This window comes from Hemicordylus capensis, chromosome 4 (assembly GCF_027244095.1).
Source record: "Hemicordylus capensis ecotype Gifberg chromosome 4, rHemCap1.1.pri, whole genome shotgun sequence".
In the NCBI taxonomy this organism is placed as follows: Eukaryota; Metazoa; Chordata; class Lepidosauria; order Squamata; family Cordylidae; genus Hemicordylus; species Hemicordylus capensis.
Genome location: NC_069660.1, coordinates 301,921,723 through 301,940,148, shown reverse-complemented (window position 1 = coordinate 301,940,148; position 18,426 = coordinate 301,921,723). Strand labels below are relative to the sequence as shown.

Sequence of the window (18,426 nt, the reverse complement as noted above, 5' to 3'; positions counted from 1 at the left end):
TGCTATTAATGAACCACAATTTGCCTTCAACACTGGCCTACAGCGGGATCAGGAGCAGCATAAATTAATTAGCCAGTGACCTGCTACGTGTAATTACACAGGAGAGAGTCATCTGGGATCATTAACTGGATGGGTAAATAACGGCCTGTCAGCTTCCATCAGCTAAATCATTTAAGCTGACAGTGTATTGTGCGTGTCTGAGTTATTGGGGCTGGTTTGGGTTTTTAACGTCACAACATGCCTTTCGGTGATGTAGGCCAGGGTGAGTGGCCTTCACATTATATGACATTCAGGATTGTGGGATCTACTTTGCTTTTAACTCAAAACCAAAGGTCCATTAAACGGAGTCAGGTGCATGGTCGTGACTGGAGCGCGGAGCCTGAAACAAAATGGGAGCTCTGGGGGTGGAGCCGATTGGCTACTGCTTCCTGTGAGGTGTATAATGACCTACAAGGACAAATCTGCCTCTGAGTTATTACCGGTCAAGGATTCTGCAACCGGCCAGCAGAGCTTGACTAAGGCAAACAAATAATTATAGTATTTTAAAGTGAGGAATGTGGAGAACATAAGAACAGCCCTGCTGGATCAGGCCCAAGGCCCATCTAGTCCAGCATCCTGTTTCGCACAGTGGCCCACCAGATGCCACTGGAAGCCCACAGGCAGGAGCTGAGGGCATGCCCTCTCTCCTGCTGCTACTCCCCTGCAACTGGTACTCAGAGGCATCCTGCCTCTGAGGCTGGAGGTGGCCTTTAGCCCTCCGACTAGTAGCCCTTGATAGACCTCTCCTCCATGAAGTTAGCCAAACCCTTCTTAAAGCCATCCAGGTTGTTGGCTGTCACCACATCTCATGGCAGAGAATTCCACGGAGGCGGAGAGAGAAACAATTAGTACCAACCATGTAGAAATATATTTTTTTAAACTGGATATTATTAACCTATGGCGAGTTAGAAATCTTACTGAGATTTACTATGCTGGCCTTGGGCCGAAATAAACCAATACATACATACATACATACATACATACATACATACATACATACATAATGAGATTTACCAGCAGGAAGATAAAACATGGACTATGTGTTTTAGATTGTGAGCCCTTTGGGGACAAGGTACCATTTTTGCATTATTTTGTTGTGTAAACAATTCTGCCTGAGAACTCTTGTTGGTGAAAAAACACACACACACACACATACCAAATATTGCTTTGTAGTGAAACTCTCTAGATAGGAATTAGTTCCCCCGCCCCCCGCATTAACAACTGTACAAAAGGCAGACATTCAATAAGTTGTCATAAAGATGCAATTATGGGGAAGGGTTTGGCTGTTGAATGTTAGGCCTATGCCAGTCAAAGGTGCAAAATCTCCCTACATATAAAAAGCTCCCAACTTTAGCCATAGAAATATAGTCATTTTTTATCCTTGGCTCAATTTCTGTCTCCTTCATTGGTTGTCTTTTTCTAGATTGTAAGCCCCTTGAGGCAGGGACCTATCCTCTCATTCTCCATAAATGATAATGTACATAAATGGTGCTATAGTTCTTATTTATAACAAAAGGTACTGTCTGTGTTTTAACTATGAAAGGTGAAAGCCTTTTAGCTTTAAAAAAAAAGATGACCAATGAGAAGGGACATGAATGAGGTGGTAAGAGGAAAATGCTGCTTTCTGTCTCGTCCTTCCAGAAGCTGGCATCACCCAAATAACCTTGCTTGTTTTTACCCCACCTTTCAATAAAATGATATTTTTCATGGTGTTAGAGCCAGGGATTCCCCGGTAGTTCATTTTCTTGGCTAGGTAATTTCTTAACCGGACAGCAGTATCAAGAGTTTCAAACAAAAGCTTTATTAAATTTGCTAGCAACAAAGCTCTTGGGTGTGGCCACATGCTCTAGCAATTTCTACATACCTTTTTATACGCAAAAAACAACACATTCCACACTTGTGCATTGCATACAAGCCAAGACATCCCCTTTTAACTCCAAAGGTCCCAGATGCTTCCAAGTGTGATTTCTCTCACCCACACTTCTCAAGAGATGGGCTTGTGGACCCCAATCTCTACCCTCCTCACACAGAAATTATTTCAAGTAGTGTAATCAGACACCTTCAAGGCAAAGCACGGGATGTACCAGACTATCTCAGTCTATCTTAGCTAGCTAGATACTATTCAAGCTAATTATGCTGTTTCTTTTTCACTCCTCAAGCAAGTTGCAAATACCTTTCAACAATGGTCTCCTGGGTTTAAATTACTTTCTGCTGTGCTGGTTTTACAGCCCAGTGCTATGCAAATCTTGCTTGGAAGGCCCATTATGTGTAATAGTGCATACTCTAGACATGTAAAAGAATATTCTCCAATGCATTTAACAGAATGGACAGAATAATTCTCTGAAATATTCCCTCTTATTCTAAACAATGCAGGAGAATATTCTTTTCCAAGTCAATTTATTATTATTTCTTGTTTACACAGTCAGACAGGTGTTATTGACTGGTTTGTTTTATCCAGACATCGAGTCCTTCCCAAGGACCTGGGATGCCAGAATTTTATTGTCAATTGTTATAGATATCGTCACAGAATACAGGCTGTTACCAGTAAAGCTGCTTTTTGTAATTGGCTGGTGGTGATTTATGTGGCCCCTATGGTGTTGAGGTGCTCTTCAAGGTCTTTTGGAACTGCACCCAGGGCGCCAATGACCACTGGGATTATTTGGGTCTTTTTCTGCCACAGCCTTTCAATTTCAATTTGTAGATCTTTGTATTTTGTGGTTTTTTTCTATTTCTTTTTCTTCTATTCTGCTATCTATCCCCTGGTATTGCTATGTCGATTATTTTGACTTGTTTTTCTTTCTTCTGGACTACAGTGATATCTGGTGTATTGTGTGGCAGATGTTTGTCTGTTTGTAGTCGGAAGGCCCATAATATTTTTACATCTTCATTTTCTTCAACTTTTTGAATTTTATGGTCCCACCAATTCTTGGCTACAGGTAGCTTGTATTTTTTGCAGATGTTCCAGTGTATCATCCCTGCTACCTTGTCATGCCTTTGTAGTCAGTCTGTGCGATCTTCTTACAACAGCTGATCAGGTGGTCCACTGTTTCATCTGCTTCTTTACAAAGGCAGCACTTGCTGTTTGTTGTGGATTTTTCGACTTTTGCTGTTATTGCATTTGTTCTTAGTGCCTGTTCTTGCGCAGCCAGTATTAAACCCTCTGTTTCTTTCTTCAAGTTGCCATTCTTAAGCCATTGCCAGGTCTTGGTGATGTCTGATTTTCCACTTATATTGTGCAAATATTGACCATGCAGGCGCTTATTTCTCCATTTTTCTGCTCAGTTCTTGACTTGTTCTTTCTTGTAGGCCTGCTTTCTTTCATTGGTGTTGAATAGTTTCTTGTTCTTGACCATTTGAAGTGCATCTTCTTCACTGTCCTTGATATATTCTTCAAGGCCTCTTTTCTCCTCCTCTGCTGTTTGATGGACTTGCAGCATTCCTCTTCCACCTGAGCTGCGAGGGAGGTAGAGCCTATCTACATCACTGCGGGGGTGCAGAGCATGATTGATGGTCATGATTTTCCTGGTCTTACAATCTAGCGTCTCTAGCTCTGCCTGGGTCCAGTCTATTATTCCTGCAGTGTATCTGATAACAGGTATAGCCCAGGTGTTTATGGCTTGTATGGTGTTCCCGCCATTGAGTTTGGACTTGAGGATTTTTCTAACTCTCCTGATGTATTCACTTCCAATTTTTCTTTTAACTTCAGTGTGTGCGATGTTATCAGCCTGGAGAATGCCCAAGTATTTGTAACGTTCTTTCTCTTCCAGGTTCTTGATCTTGCTTCCATTGGGCAGTTCTATTCCTTCTGTTTTTGTTATTTTTCCTCTTTTTATTATTAATGCAGCACACTTGTCTAGTCCAAACTCCATTGCTATATCACTACTGAATATACGGACAGTGTTTAGCAGTGATTCAACTTCTGACTGGGACTTTCCATACAACTTCAGATCGTCCATGTACAGCAGATGGTTGATTTGACTTGATGTTTTAGATGTTTGGTATCCAAGGCCTGTTTTGTTTAGTATTTGTGAAAGTGGGGTCATGGCGATTACAAACAATAGAGGGGATAGTGAGTCCCCTTGGAAAATGCCTCTTCTAATGCTAACCTGTCCAAGTGTCTCGCCATTGATTGTTAACTGTGTACTACACATGCTCATTGCTTTTTAAAATAAATATCTGAATGTTTTTGCTGACACCAGTTGTTTCTAAACATTTTAGTATCCATGTGTGAGGCAATGAATCGAAGGCTTTCTTGTAGTCAATCCATGCAACACTTAGATTGGTTTTTCTTCTCTTGCAGTTTTCTAAAATCATTTTGTCAATCAATTATTATTATTATTATTTTTGGAAGGGTAGTATAGAAATCAAATTAATAATAATAATAATAATAATAAATAATTCTATTTCTATACCACCCTTCCAAAAATGGCTCAGGGCGGTTTACACAGATAAATAATAAATAAATAAGATGGCTCCCTGTCCCCAAAGGGCTCACATTCTAAAAAAAAAAAACACAAGATAGACACCAGCAACAGTCACTGGAGGTCCTGTGCTGGGGGTGGATAGGGCCAGTTACTCTCCCCCTGCTAAATAAAGAGAATCACCACGGTAAAATTTGCCTCTTTGCCCAGTTAGCAAGTGTGAGCCCAGTTAGCAAGTCTAGTGCACTTTAGTAAGCATGTTTAGGATTGCAGCCTCAGTGATGCTGAAGACTCATCTGCTTTGGTAATCTGGAATAATCTGCATACGCTTTATAAGCAATTTTGCATTGGGGGCATGCTTGCAGTCAGAATTGTGCATCCTGTCTGCTTCTCATGTGGTTTGGCCACCACCTCACTACATATTGTACACTCCACACCTCCTAGGCAGGCTGCTTCGCCATGCCCTCTACACATTTTATACCATTCCTTCAAGTGCCTTGGCCACCATGCCTTCGAGTTGTGTGTCCACACTCCTTACACATTGTACATCACACTTCAAGGCGGCTTGGCTACACATTCACAGAAATGTCCCTAATGGCACTTGTGAAGGACTCTTATGTTAGTGTTGATTTATTGGTCTGAATGTTTTTCTTTTTATGCACATATTCCCCCACCACATTAACAGACATGTCCCTAATCTCGTTTGTGACAGATTGTTATAGTCCAAGAGCCCGTGTCAAAGAAATATTGTGTGACAAGGAGCAAAAGGTTTGACCATCTAGAGTTGTTGAACTAGTTCTGGGAGTTCCAAAAGTGTCAGTCTTATGAGCGGCTGCTGGGGCATTTAGGGGGTGTAAACCCCCCCATGCCTTCTTGGGGCCATTACTTATGTCATAAAGTACATGGATGAAACAAGCAGTAGCTGTTGGGGAAGGATGCACATAATTCCAAACTATCTGACTTTGCTGGGGTTTTATTATTTATTTATTATTATTATTTTATTATTACTATTATTAATTTATTTTCTGTACCCATTTCAGACTGCTCCGAAAGGGGGTAACAGGGGCCGCAAATTGCTTCATTAGGTAAGTAGAGTTTGCCCTCAAGTCGATTTTGACTCCTGGCGCCCACAGAGCCCTGTGGTTTTCTTTGGTAGAATACAGGAGGAGTTTACCATTGCCTCCTCCCACACGGTATAGATGATGCCTTTCAGCATCTTCCTATATCGCTGCTACCCGAGATAGTACCAGCAGGGATTCAAACGGACAACCTTCTGCTTGTTAGTCGAGCATTCCCCCACTGCACCACGTAAGGTACACGGCTACAACTGATACCATTTGGTAGAGATAACTCCCTTGCATTTTAAGATGTGCAATATGATTACGTTGTGGGGCCAATCCCAGACCAGACCAGACTATTTAATGTGTTCGGGGCTGGGGGTGGGGCAGAACCGCTTCCACTGTACTGAAGCATGTTCAGATCAGCTGGAATATTTGTGAGGAGAAAAGGGGACGGGAAAGGGAGTGAGTGGGCAGAGAGCTTCCACTGTACTGATCTGGAAATGCACACCTCATTCCTGAAATTATGAACTCTCTCAGCAATCAAGTCAAATACAATTTATATCTGGTGGGCGTTTAACTTTCTGACTTTCAGCTTTTAAATTTGGTTTTAGCTAAGTCTGATTAATTTTGTTGATTTTGTATTGTTTTATATCATGTTGCTAATTTTGTGAGCCCCACCCCACTACAGTATTACACTGGGGAGTGGGATATAACTATTTAAAGTACATACACAAATAAATACCCTGAAATGACCATCTCAAACAAATAAATATAAAATGTGTATTTTTGTAGCAAAAATATGTATGAAAAAACCTTTTATGTACTTTAAATAGTTCAATGTAATATATATTCCAAAATAAAATTTGAAGTGAAATTTCATTATTTATCATAGTAGGTAACATAAAATACCATCTTTCAAATTTTAAAAAATCATTAAAGGAAGAGAAAAATAACCACTAGGTGTAAATTATTAAGTTATAATGTGAGATCTTATTCCAGTAATAAAGGAGCTAAGACCAACGAATGCCACGTCCGAGACATTCTTTTAGATTGTTCCCAGTAATGTAAATAGTTGGGTGTATTGTACCTTGTTCCTCCAACAAAGGAGACGCGAATTCAGTTTTTAAGCAAGCCCTAAAGTAATTTTGTCTCCCTCTAACACAGTTTTTCCTCATTGTATGAACTGAGTAGGAAGGAAAATGAAACCTCCTTCTCTCCACTCTGATAGTTAAAAGCATGCTATGCAGAAAAGGCTAGCTTATTACGCGCAAGATTGCAAGCACAAACTCAGAGAAGTAATTGAAACGGCTGAACGTGCGAGTTGAAAAGTTCACATACAGACTTGTTGAAACAAACACCAAGTGCCTCGTTAGCGCAGTAGGCAGCGCGTCAGTCTCATAATCTGAAGGTCGTGAGTTCGAGCCTCACACGGGGCAGCGGAACTTTTTCGACCTCGCTTTAAAAAAAAACAAAAAACAAATCAATGTTCTTGGGGTGCCTTTAGACGCCTCTAGTAGGTGCGTTACAAGCAGAATCAGCTTTTCCCGAAGAGCCTGAGAAACTGTCGGAAATGCCGCAAACGTGACGTTTAAAATCGCGATATGTTTTAAAACTGCAGGCGAAAATATCGAGCAGAGAGGTTTATGGGGAGAAAATCTACTTTCAGCCCCCCCCCCTTTTGAAACTGCTATAACAGGATTGCTGAAATGGATTCATGCAATACAGATTTACTCGGAAGTAACTCCCAGTGAGGTCAATGTTACTGTGCACAAGTTTGCAGTGCGATTTATAGCAATCCGATGCATATCTACTCAGAAGTAAATCCCACTGAGTTCAATGGGACTTACTCCCAAATCAACATAGGACTGCACCCTTAAAGGCTTTTAATATTCCTTGTGAAAAAAATTGTGTTTATTTAAACTTCCATACCACCCATCCTTTAAAATTATTGCCATAAACACACACAGAGACACCCCCGCCCCCCGCGCATCAATCAGCTAAAAACAAACTAACAATAATTCCCTTTTGAATGCATTTAAGAGACTCGGCGAAAATGATTGACAAGAGTGCTAAATGGAGATTGAACGATTTAAGGCTACAATTGTGTTCTAGAGGTTAGGATTTGTCATACACGGACATGTACAAGGCAAATTTGCTTTTTAATCTCTGATGCATGTAGACTGGTTGGCTATGGTTACTTAATAAGGAAAGATACTCTGTACATGCTCAGAAGCACCACTGCTCCACAGGGCAGAAGTGAAAGGCAGAAGTGAAAGTACAGGCCATTTCTGGGAATTAAAGTGTCGCTCAGTTAAATTGTGATTTCAGATATTCTAGACTTGTGACCATTAAAAAAATCAACACAACCTAAAGGAAGTGATTTCAAGAGCATTACTATTCCTGCCCATAATAGTTGAATTAATCAAAACAGCCAAAATAACTGAATTAATCAGAAACTGCTCCAGACATGCTGGTGGCTGAAGCAGCAAATCCAGATACCACTCCTGCAGTGTAAATATAATCATACACACAGCTGGCCATTTTCTGCTCTCGAATGGTACCCTCGATTTGCCATTACCTTGCCTAATGGTAAAACCAGCCTGGGGTTTCATTCAGCTAGTTTTGCAATGCAGAAGAATAAATCAAGTGATGCATACTGAGTAGCTGAATGAATCCGGGTTTTTCTGCTGCCAGCCACAACAAGGCCCATGGTCAAAAAAAATATCAAACATGCCTGCCTGATTTCCATGGCCTGTGAAAAGACCAGGAAGAACCCTGTTTGGTATTCCTGTTAAACCACAACGCTAGCTAAGCAGAATTAAATGAACTTCACAGGGCTGCACAAGTCAAATACACTGGTGGGCCGGAACCAAACATGACTTGGAATGCAGGGGCTGAGGTAAATTTCAGCACAATAGTTATTAAAAATATGAATGAAAGCAATTATTAGTTATTCATGGCATGAGAATGTAAGAGGAGGCTCCTGGCAACCTTTCCTCTTCCCTGTCCCCCCTGCACTTTCAATGCTTGCACAGAACAATTTGGAAAGTGGCCCAACAGCCCCACCAGGTCCATAGGGCAAGGTGGCATTTTGCACCTCACCTCAGGCACCACAGTATTTGGGGCCACCTCTGGGGCCAGCAAAAAAGTCCCTGCGGGTCAGATCCAGCCCCCGGGCCTTATGTTGTGCAGGCCTGGCACAGATTATGGGAGGTGGGGAGAGGGAAGGTGGGGTGTGGAATGAGCCTGTCCTTTAGATATAGTTTCTTTTAAGACTCCTTTTGGTCAGAGACAGAGAAGAGGTTCCCAACCATGGGTCCCCAGATGTTGGACTCTAACTCCCATCATTCCGAGCGGCAAAGGCCATTGTGACCAAGGATGGTGGGAGTTGTAGTCCAACAATATTTGGGAACCAAAGGTTAGAAAACCCTGGGTTAGAGGGATATTTATACACAAAAATAGATGAAAAACAAGAGTAGAGCAAACCTCACATCCAGAAGAGCCATCTCAATATCTCTGGCATGTGGACTTGCATTTGATTTATGGAAACTGATAGCATATAAAAAGATGGTCTAAAGCAGGGACCTCCAGTTGTTGTTGAACTACAACTCCCATCATCCCCAGCCACAACTGGGGAAGATGGGAGCTGTAGTTCAACAACTGGAGGGTCAGGTTTGCCCACCCCTAAAGGAAGCTAGTATGGTCTTTTTGCAGTGTACAGCCCTTTCTACAAACAGCTGCTCTTTTCTTCGAGAGTAGTTGTTATGTTGCTTTCAGTCCAACTACTGTAGCCCAACCACCATTTTTTTCTTATATAATCCAGTTCTCCATTGAACTGCTGTTCAGACCCCGATTATTAGATGGAAGTGAGCTTCAGGCTTCATTCATAAGATTAGGACACATTTAGAATCTGATTATAAATAGAAGCCATATGTTCTATTCCAAGAAAGGGAAAGTCTGCTACTCTGGGCCTCTCAGTGGAGACATGAGTTAGGGCTGAGAGAGCACAGACAAAGAAATAATGAACTGAGCTGGAATAATCTAACATGGGTTTTTACTTTCTTTTCTGGAGTATGGTGCTTGGATATTGGTTTTATGTTTTGTGTGTATTAAGTGCAATGCATCTCCAGCTTTTGAAATGGTGCAGTACGAATTATCGATCAGTGTTCATGGGTCACTAGACATTTGCAGAGTTGCAGTTGCAAAGGTTCTGCTTCTCAAAAGGTTTCTGTCTACAATAAACCCTGGGGAGCACAACAAAGAGAAAAATGTAGGGAGGTAAGAGTGTGGGCAAAGGCAGTTACATTTAGTTAATGCTTAGACACAGAATTTATTGTGTGTGATTAAAAAAAGCATCAAAACAGCTAAATTGTATGTTATGGCCTTATCTGCAAAGGCGTTTCCTGACTGCAGGTGCAGTAGAGTTTCTTCTTTGGGAAGTATATGAAATGGCACTTCAGGAAATGGGCCAACATAGTGGCTCTCTTCAGATGTAAATTTAAAAGCACAATGTACAGTACTTGTGCACACCTTCCAAAGCAGGAACTGAAATCCCACCCCCTGACACGTCAATCATTTCCCCTCACTCCCTGTCCCATGCTGCTCATACTTAGCCATTCCCCACCAACTGCAGATTTTAGTATATGCAAATGGAAATTATGATAGGACTTGCCATATGTGACCCCACATATCTGCGGTTGGAGAGCATTTTTTTTTAAAAAGTTATTTTGGGGAGGTTTCAGTGATGGCGGGGGATGTTTTAGAGGTCCGATCTGCTCATTCTTCTTGGTGACTCTTAGCAATATTATAGGATTTTTAGCAAATTTTTTTGGTATTATTCCTTTTAGGTCTTTTTGCGGCCATGGTTCCCCTAACCCCATTTCCCATAGACTTTAATGCCTCACCAATGGCGAATTTGCCAACGGTGAGGTTTTGCCAGAATGGAACCCTTGTGGTTGGTGAGGGATGGCTGTAGCATTCAGCTGAAGAGGCAAACACTGTAAATGTGATGGCAGGCTGTGCCACAAAGAGGTTTAATTTACTTCATTTTTGTCCCACACACTTCTAAGGAACTTGTGGTAGTATACACGGTCTTGCTCAGTTTCATCTTCACAACAAGCTTGTTAAGGTTAGGCTGAAAGGGAACAGCTGCCCCAAAGTCACCTGCTGAATTTGAACTGGGGTCTCCCAAGTCCTAGTCTGACTCTCTAAGCACTAACCTTAATCCGCTCTAACCACGACACCATGGAGCCTTCCTGATTCAGAAGATGTAGAAGAGCAGAAGGTTCCAAGTTCCCTTGTGAGCACTGTAAGATATTCCCGTCAGGGGATGGAGCCGCTCTGGGAAGAGCATCTAGGTTCCAGGTTCCCTCCCTGGCATTTCCAAGATAGGGCTGAGGAAGATTCCTGCCTGCAGCCTTGGAGAAGCCGCTGCCAGTCAGTGAAGACAATACTGAGCTAGATGGACCAATGGCCTGACTTGGTATATGGCAGATTCCTATGTTCTCCCTATCAGAGGGAGAAGAGAGACAGCCCATTCTCTCAGGCTGGCAGGCACCAACTGACCCTCGCCTCCAGCCCTCCCCTACTTTCCTCCTGCTGCAGCCTTTCCACCAGACTGGGAAAGAGCAAGGCTCCCTCCACTGGTCTGGTGGGGAATGCCACTTGGTTCCTCTTCTCCGCAAACTGTCTCCACTGACAGCTATCCCACCTGATCATTATAACAGCCATGCAGCATTCTGTAAGAAATCAGAACCTGCATTCGCTTTTCCCTCCTTATCCCTCCCCCCTTCCATTAAATTATAAATTTAATTTAATTCCATTAAATTACTTTGAGTTATGAACTGTCTTGAATGCATTGTTAGAAAGAGGGTAGATACATGTTGCAAAGAACAAACATCAGCAACAGTAGTGATGAGCTGAAAAATATTTGCTTATTTAAAATGTTTATTAAACAAAGTTTCAATGTGGAACTTTAGTGTTTTATTTTTATATACAAAATTTCTCTTTAAAAGTATTTCAAACAAACAAAGGATATAATATTCATTCCTGTGATCCCTTTAATGTAGCTACTCAGGATTTCAGTGATAAGGTCCATTTGAAGCTGGATCGTGTCCCTTCAGGTGCTCCATTTTGCGTCCAGTCGTGGGTGAGCCTTTGCGCGTGCCTGAGACATCAGCTTATGCCTGAGCTGCCTAACTTCTGTCATCAGTTCTCGTTCCTTAGATTCTAGATTTTCTCGTCCTCTATCTAAAGAAACTTGAAAAGACAGATAATTAAAACTACAAGGATTTTACAACTCAAAGTAGGGAATGATCAAGAGTAGCACAAGTTTGGTTTTTTTTTTTTTTTGTAAAATGGAGTTGCAAGCATAATATTTTAATGCTTAGATTAACATGGCTTCTGCAAAGAGAAGTCCTATCATTTAAAATTATTTCAGGAGAGGATAAATTTTACAGTGGCTGCATTCCTCTAAGTGCTAAGTGCTATTCCTCTGAGGTCTCATGACATGTTGTCAGAAGTGGAATGCAGCCATTATAGGCTAAGACTACTTTATTATGTAACAGGAAGAGACCAGTTCAACAAAGGTACAGGCAGGAAGAAGGAAGGGACTCTGCCCGCAATTAAGATCACCACTAGCAAATGCTAGTGCCACCTACTGGCTGGACATATTACAACAACATTTCCACACAGATTCTCAAAACCTTCTGACCAACTTCTTTACTGAAGACTGTTTATGAAACCAGGCAGGCATGGAATAAGATAAGTGATGGGTAAGTGCTATTTTATGGCTACAGACAAATTTCAACATGCATCAGCAAACATGTCTGATGTGGTTCTAACTTCTTGAGCCCCTTGCCTACCTCTGGGCTATGGTCACATGGACATCAATGTGCTAAAATCAGAAGGGAAGACAAAATTTGTACCATTAATCTGACTCTCTCAAGAGAGCCAGAAAGGAGATGCATCTTGTGCACCAGTCACTCTTATCTGGGGGAGAAGCCATGTATTTCTCCAGAGGGAAGCGTAAAAGCCTATTCTCCATTTAGCTGCTTACAGTGTATTGGTGAATCTCCTGTCAGAGGCTCATTTAAGCAGATATTGCCAGGTTGTGGCTGGGTCTTGCTTGGTGCTTGCTGCTCTCCTAACACTTGCCGATTCTGGGAGGCTCTCAAGTCACGCAGTCTCTCTGCAGAAAGTGGACAGGTTTCGTGCTAAGCTACAAGCATAGATAAGCATTCTTTGTGCCACACAATACATGCAAAATATGTTCTAAGTCAGGAATTCTCAATGTTGGGTCCCCAGATGTTATTGGACTTCAGCTCCCATAATCCCCAGCCCCAGTGACCTTTGGTTGGGGATTATGGGAGTTGAAGTCCAACAACATCTAGGGACCCAAGATTGAGAATCCTTGTTCTAAGTTACCAACACCCCAATTTTACACTCTGATGAAAACAATGCCATTGGAAGTTGGACTATGAATGGCAATATTTATTAGTTTAAATATTTATTAAATTTATTATTTAATCAATATTTATTAATTAAATACTTATTACTTATTATTTAATAAATAATAATTTATTAATAAATTGAATTTTATTTAAACTATAAAATTCATTTATAATTTAAATAAACTAAATTATTAAATAATTCATTTATTAAATTAATAAAAATAATTATTAAATGATTAACAAATTAGTAATAATTTATTATTATACATTTCAAAGTATGTGACGCAACATACAAAGTAGAACTAAACACACCATCATCAAATAAAGACCATGTCCAAGATGGTATTGTCAGACAGGTGATGTCTATTGGGATATATTTGGTTTAAAGGAACAAGAGACGGTTTCTTCCTCCCAATGTATCTAGCATTTTAGGTTAAAGCAGGGCTACACAACTTCAGCCCTCCACTGCTCTATGACCCCCCCCGCACCATCCCCAACCAGAGTGACCAGTTAGGGATGATGGGAGTCCCACAACAGCTGGGTGGCTGAAGTTGTATAGTCCAGGGTTAATGCCTTCAACTTGAATACTACCTGGAAGATTAGGGGAAGCCTGAATATGGGCCTCATATATAGCAATAGCAATAGCACTTACATTTATATACCGCTTTATAGCCAGAGCTCTCTAAGTGGTTTACAATGATTTAGCATATTGCCCCCAACATTCTGGGTACTCATTTTACCGACCTCGGAAGGATGGAAGGCTGAGTCAATATATGGCCTTGATCCATCCATGCACTGGCTGAGACCACTGAATAGTCTTCAAGAGCAGCCCCAGGCAGAATGCCGTAGGGCAGCTTAGCCTTGAGGCTCACAGCAGAATAGCTGCAAGGGGACAAAAGATAGTTTCATCCAGCTTTTTGCCATGGAGCAGAATGGCCCATGAGCAGCAGCCCAACGTCCCCTACAGACCAAAGCAGGCAATGCTGACCCCAGTGAAGACTGCAGAGAAGTGGAAAGTAGTCAGTGCACAGAGTATATTGCAAGCCATTTAAAGGAACTACCATCTCTGTAAATCAGTGAGGGAGTTAGAATTTGAGTTGCGATTTGAAGAGAACCTGCCTTCTAGGAGAGGGGATTCCAAAGCACTTGGGGAGCAAGCAAAATATTTGTGGCAACTGAGGGAGAGACAGAAAGGAGAATTATTAAATATCTGATAATCTAGACATACACGAGGAGTCATGAGCACGTGATATGGCTTATTAATATGACGCAGTGAGGTCATACTCGCACTCATTCACACTCTCTCACTCTCCCTCTTAAAGAGGACTCTGCCTCTTATATTCTCTGGAATATAATAATGGTTTGGCAGTTGAAGCTGATGAAAAACGAAAACCCTAAATACCCACCAGAAAGGGACAGCTGGTAAGGGCTTGTAGAACAGAATTAACATTAGTCTCATTCCCATGTCTGTCTCTCTTACAGGGCTTCTCAACTTTGGACTACAAATCCCATCACCCCCAGACACAATGTTGTAGTCCAACAACATCTGGAGACCCAGGGTTGAGAATCTCTGCTCTATTATTGGATTTGAAACAGACCCAGTGACTCCATGACTTGGTGGGGATTCCAGCCTGGATCACTCTGGTTCAACACTGGCACTGTATCCAGTCCGTGACTCTGGCTTCCAACTGGATCACAAACATTACATTTGCTTCCCTCCGATGATGCCACTTGAGACCAACTGCATGCTCACCAAAATAGCCGTCTTCATCCTGGAGCTTTGCAGCCAGCTCGATGGCATCTTTCATTTCGCGTTCTAGAAAGAGTTTCCGGTTGGCATCCAAAGCAGCGGTAATGGCCTGCTCTGCCGCTACCTGCTCTCTCTTTTCTAGAACTTCCTCCCACTGAAGAGGAAACACAGAGAAAGCAGGAAATTTATGTTAAAAAGAGCAATGACCGGGGGCGGGGCGGGGGGGGGGGGTGAGAAGAGAGACTCCAGTGGTTGAAGCCATTTAAGAACAATTGTTACACACCATCCTGAACAAGGGGAGCTAAAATGTCAATTTTTTTGCTTTCAAATACCGTATTTTACGGACTATAAGACGCTACGGACTATAAGACGCACCTTAATTTTAATCCAGTTTTTCAGAGTTTTAACATACTAAACTGTTAAAACATATAAGACGCTCCTGAATTATGGCGGATATTTTTCGAGGAAAAAAGTGAGTCTTATAGTCCATAAAATACGGTACCTGAAAAAAGAGTGCAAACTTCTAGGCTCTTACAAACACTTGCAACTTTTGGGACAAGGCAAACATACTTAATTGCCTGGTTTGAGGAGCATCCACATTAGTTGCTCTAGGTCAGGGTTTCGCAACCTTGGGCCCCCAGATGTTGTTGGACTACAACTCCCATCATCCCCAGACATGGCTTTGTGGCTGAGGATGATGGGAGTTGTAGTCAAACAACATCTGGGGAAGCAAGGTTAAGAAACCCTGCTTTAGGTCAGTGTTCGTCATCGCAAGGCCTGGGGGCCAGTGGCAGCTCCCATCAACCCTAAGTGCAGGTCCCTGACTAACTGTTTGTTAGGCCTGCGTGAAGCTTCAGCTGAAGCCAAATACTCTGCACAGCCCCCTGGCACTGCTCAAAGGCTACTGCTGCCCATGGTGTAGTGCTGCACTTTGCCCATCAGTGGTGAGGCCCCTTTAAGAGAAAAGAAACTCCTCTTGAACTCTAGTGTCACCTTGGAAGGCATACATGCTGCATGGAAAAGAGCTCAATGGGGAAAGCGCCAGGAAGGACTACACTTCCCAGTGCTCCGTGAGCATCTTCCAAGATATAGTGGATGGCAGTGTACCCTCTAAGGTGTGTGCATGTACACAAGTTTTTTTTAATGTCCGTTCAGTCAATCAATATCTTTATTATGGTACTTGACCAGAGTTCAGCATTATAATACAAAGTTGACATTCAATGCAGTTGGTACAGTCTGTCAGATATCACAGTTGCATTTAGGTAGAGGAAGTTTACCCAATCAGGGACATCCTTACCTAACGAATGGTGTGTGTGTGTGTGTGTGTGGCTTCGCCACTGCTTGGTGGATCTTGTATGCAATGGCACAAAATCTAGCGACACAAGAAGTGACAAATACAGTCTTATCTCCAAGAAGATAGGTAACATAAAAGTCCACTAATCTTCCCTGAAGGTTCTCTACAAGAGGTAAAATCAATCTGCTACGTGGGAATGTCCGCTCAGTTAATTTTAGAACCCGCTCAGGTTGAAATAGGAAGGCCCCCGCTCTGAATGCACGTGCACACTCTTGATACTGCTGCTCAGAACAAAATTGTTCTGTGTATCCACGGTTTCGTGTATCCACAACTGGGTCGTAAAAGACCCTCTCCACTCCATGCATAATTGTATACACCTCGATCTTGTCTCCCCTTAGTTGCATCTTTTCTAGATTAAAGAGCCCCAGGTGCGGTAGGTTTCTGGCCAGAATACTAAGTGCTGGCTATTACCTATAAAGTCTTTAATGGCTTGTTCCCAGGGTATTTAAGAAAACGCCTTCCTCGTTAGGAACCCTGCCGCCGATTAAGATCTTCAGGGGAGGTTTGTCTGAGGGTGCCGCCTCCAAGGAGAGCCTGCTCTGTAGTTGCCCCAGAGCTGCAGAATAGATTCCTGCTGAGATTAGAGCTGCTCCATCCCTGTTGGCTTTTAGGAAACAATTAAAGACTCATCTCTTCAGCCAAACTTTTGAGTTAGTTGGTGTGTTTTTATGGATATTTTAATCTGATTTTTATATGTTAACTGTTAAAATGTCTTGATTTTATTGCTGTAAACTACCCAGAGAATTCGGTAGTGGGCAGTATACAAATACGTTAAATAAATAATGGTTTCATGAAATAAAGGGAAGTCATTAGATAGCTTTCTGATCCAAGTATGTGCAGCTACACCGTCCAGTGCAGTTGAGACTACTTTTGAAACACTGACACTTTCCTTTGCCATCAGCTTTCCAGGCTCGTTTAGTAAGTTCCTTGCAGCATTCCACAACAACAGTGTGTGGAAAGGATTTTCCATGTGCCTTGATCTTTTGTCCATCCCCATTCAGCAGGACTGGCTAGGTTTGGTTTGCACACAGTCGTTTGACCCCATACTATTCCTGCCTGATATGCAACCAACTTTGAGTGCAGTAAGAGGACATCCTTGGTTGGAGGAATATTAAAAGAGGATTTCTGTTTCCTTGCAAAAACCTCAAGTCTTGAATCATTCACATGCATAGCTGTGCTACCTCTGTCAGGCCTGATTACCACAAACCTCTCCAAGATGTGGAGATCTTGGTCGTCAATCATGGCCGGGCACCGACTCAGTTTTGTAAACACACTGGACACATCATCAAATACACTTGACTTCTTGCCTTTGCCATGAAATGTTAAAATGGTATCATACCCAGTGAATGCATGGAAGAAGGGTAGGCTACTAATTTTTTCAGGTCCTAGTGAGTCTGTGATTTTTTGGACAGAAATCCATCAATACTTTTCATCCCTCCCAAAAGAAAGCTATACGGTCTGAAGGCCAAGCTCCTTCAGTGATGATAGAACTGATATGACAATGATGTCTGTGTCATTCACATCAGAAGTCATTTCTGGGTCATTTCTGGCCACTCAAAACCGCAGATAGGTGAATTTCACCTATTTTTCTACCTGTGGATAATGAAACTGGGTCTTTTAAAGACCCAATTGTGGATACATGAAACCGTGGATACGGACTCTGCTAATGTGGGGCATCTGTACAAATTGCATGCTGTGATCTGATGCACTTGTGTTTTTGCTACGCTTAAGGCTGTCATAAATGAATCTGTAGTACCAGGTGATGCTACGCCCGCTTCAACAAGGGCCGAAACTCTTCATACGATTCTGGCCACTGGCACTAGATCTGTTTGGCAATAGCAAATAGTGGTTGGTCAGCAACCATGATGGGAGTTTGCTCTTGGTTTAACAGTTCAACTGTCTCTGTATCTTGTTCAAAACATGTTTTACGGTAGCTACTGAATGGGCCTGCTCACGTAGCAGAGGAAGTAGTGATGCAAATCTGATTTCAAAAAACAGGTTGCTTATCTGTACAAAGAATCTTCAATTCATAGTCCGTAGATCGAAAAATACAGTCAAATCAGTCCGAAATAAAGCTTTCCTTTTTTTATTAACGAAGGAGCAACAACCCTTTTCTCATGATGACAACGGATCACTTCCACATCTGTTACCTTCTTCTCCGCGTTGCATGGTGGGCTGACCAAGTGATGCAGGCAACATTGTCCACCTCTTCCACGAGGCTTATCTTTTCTGAAGAATGACTGGCCATGTAACACTACAGGATAGGAAGATACCACTTGAGGAGTAGTAGTTGGTGTACTCTTTGGAAAGGAAGCCGGTCCGATACTGGTGAAAGTATTCAGTTCAGAAA

The 18,426-nt window shown here is 42.1% G+C and overlaps 1 protein-coding gene and 1 non-coding gene across 4 annotated transcripts in view; one reads left to right on the top strand and one right to left on the bottom strand.

The window, feature by feature from the left end:
• Positions 1-6,884: 6,884 nt before the first annotated feature.
• TRNAM-CAU (transfer RNA methionine (anticodon CAU)) lies at positions 6,885-6,957 on the top strand. Its single transcript has one exon. It is a non-coding gene; the product is annotated as a tRNA-Met (tRNA).
• A 4,492-nt stretch (positions 6,958-11,449) lies between these two features.
• Positions 11,450-18,426, bottom strand: part of TBC1D31 (TBC1 domain family member 31) — a 39,985-nt gene continuing 33,008 nt past the window's right edge. For 2 of the 3 annotated variants that reach the window (XM_053249176.1, XM_053249178.1), the window contains 3 exons: positions 14,726-14,876; positions 12,579-12,710; positions 11,450-11,779 (listed from right to left, as the gene is read on the bottom strand). In XM_053249176.1, the coding sequence (XP_053105151.1) occupies positions 11,640-11,779; positions 12,579-12,710; positions 14,726-14,876 (423 nt within the window). In that variant the 3' untranslated portion in view covers positions 11,450-11,639. The remainder of the gene's footprint in view (positions 11,780-12,578; positions 12,711-14,725; positions 14,877-18,426) is intronic. The other variant, XM_053249177.1, reaches the window with a different exon arrangement.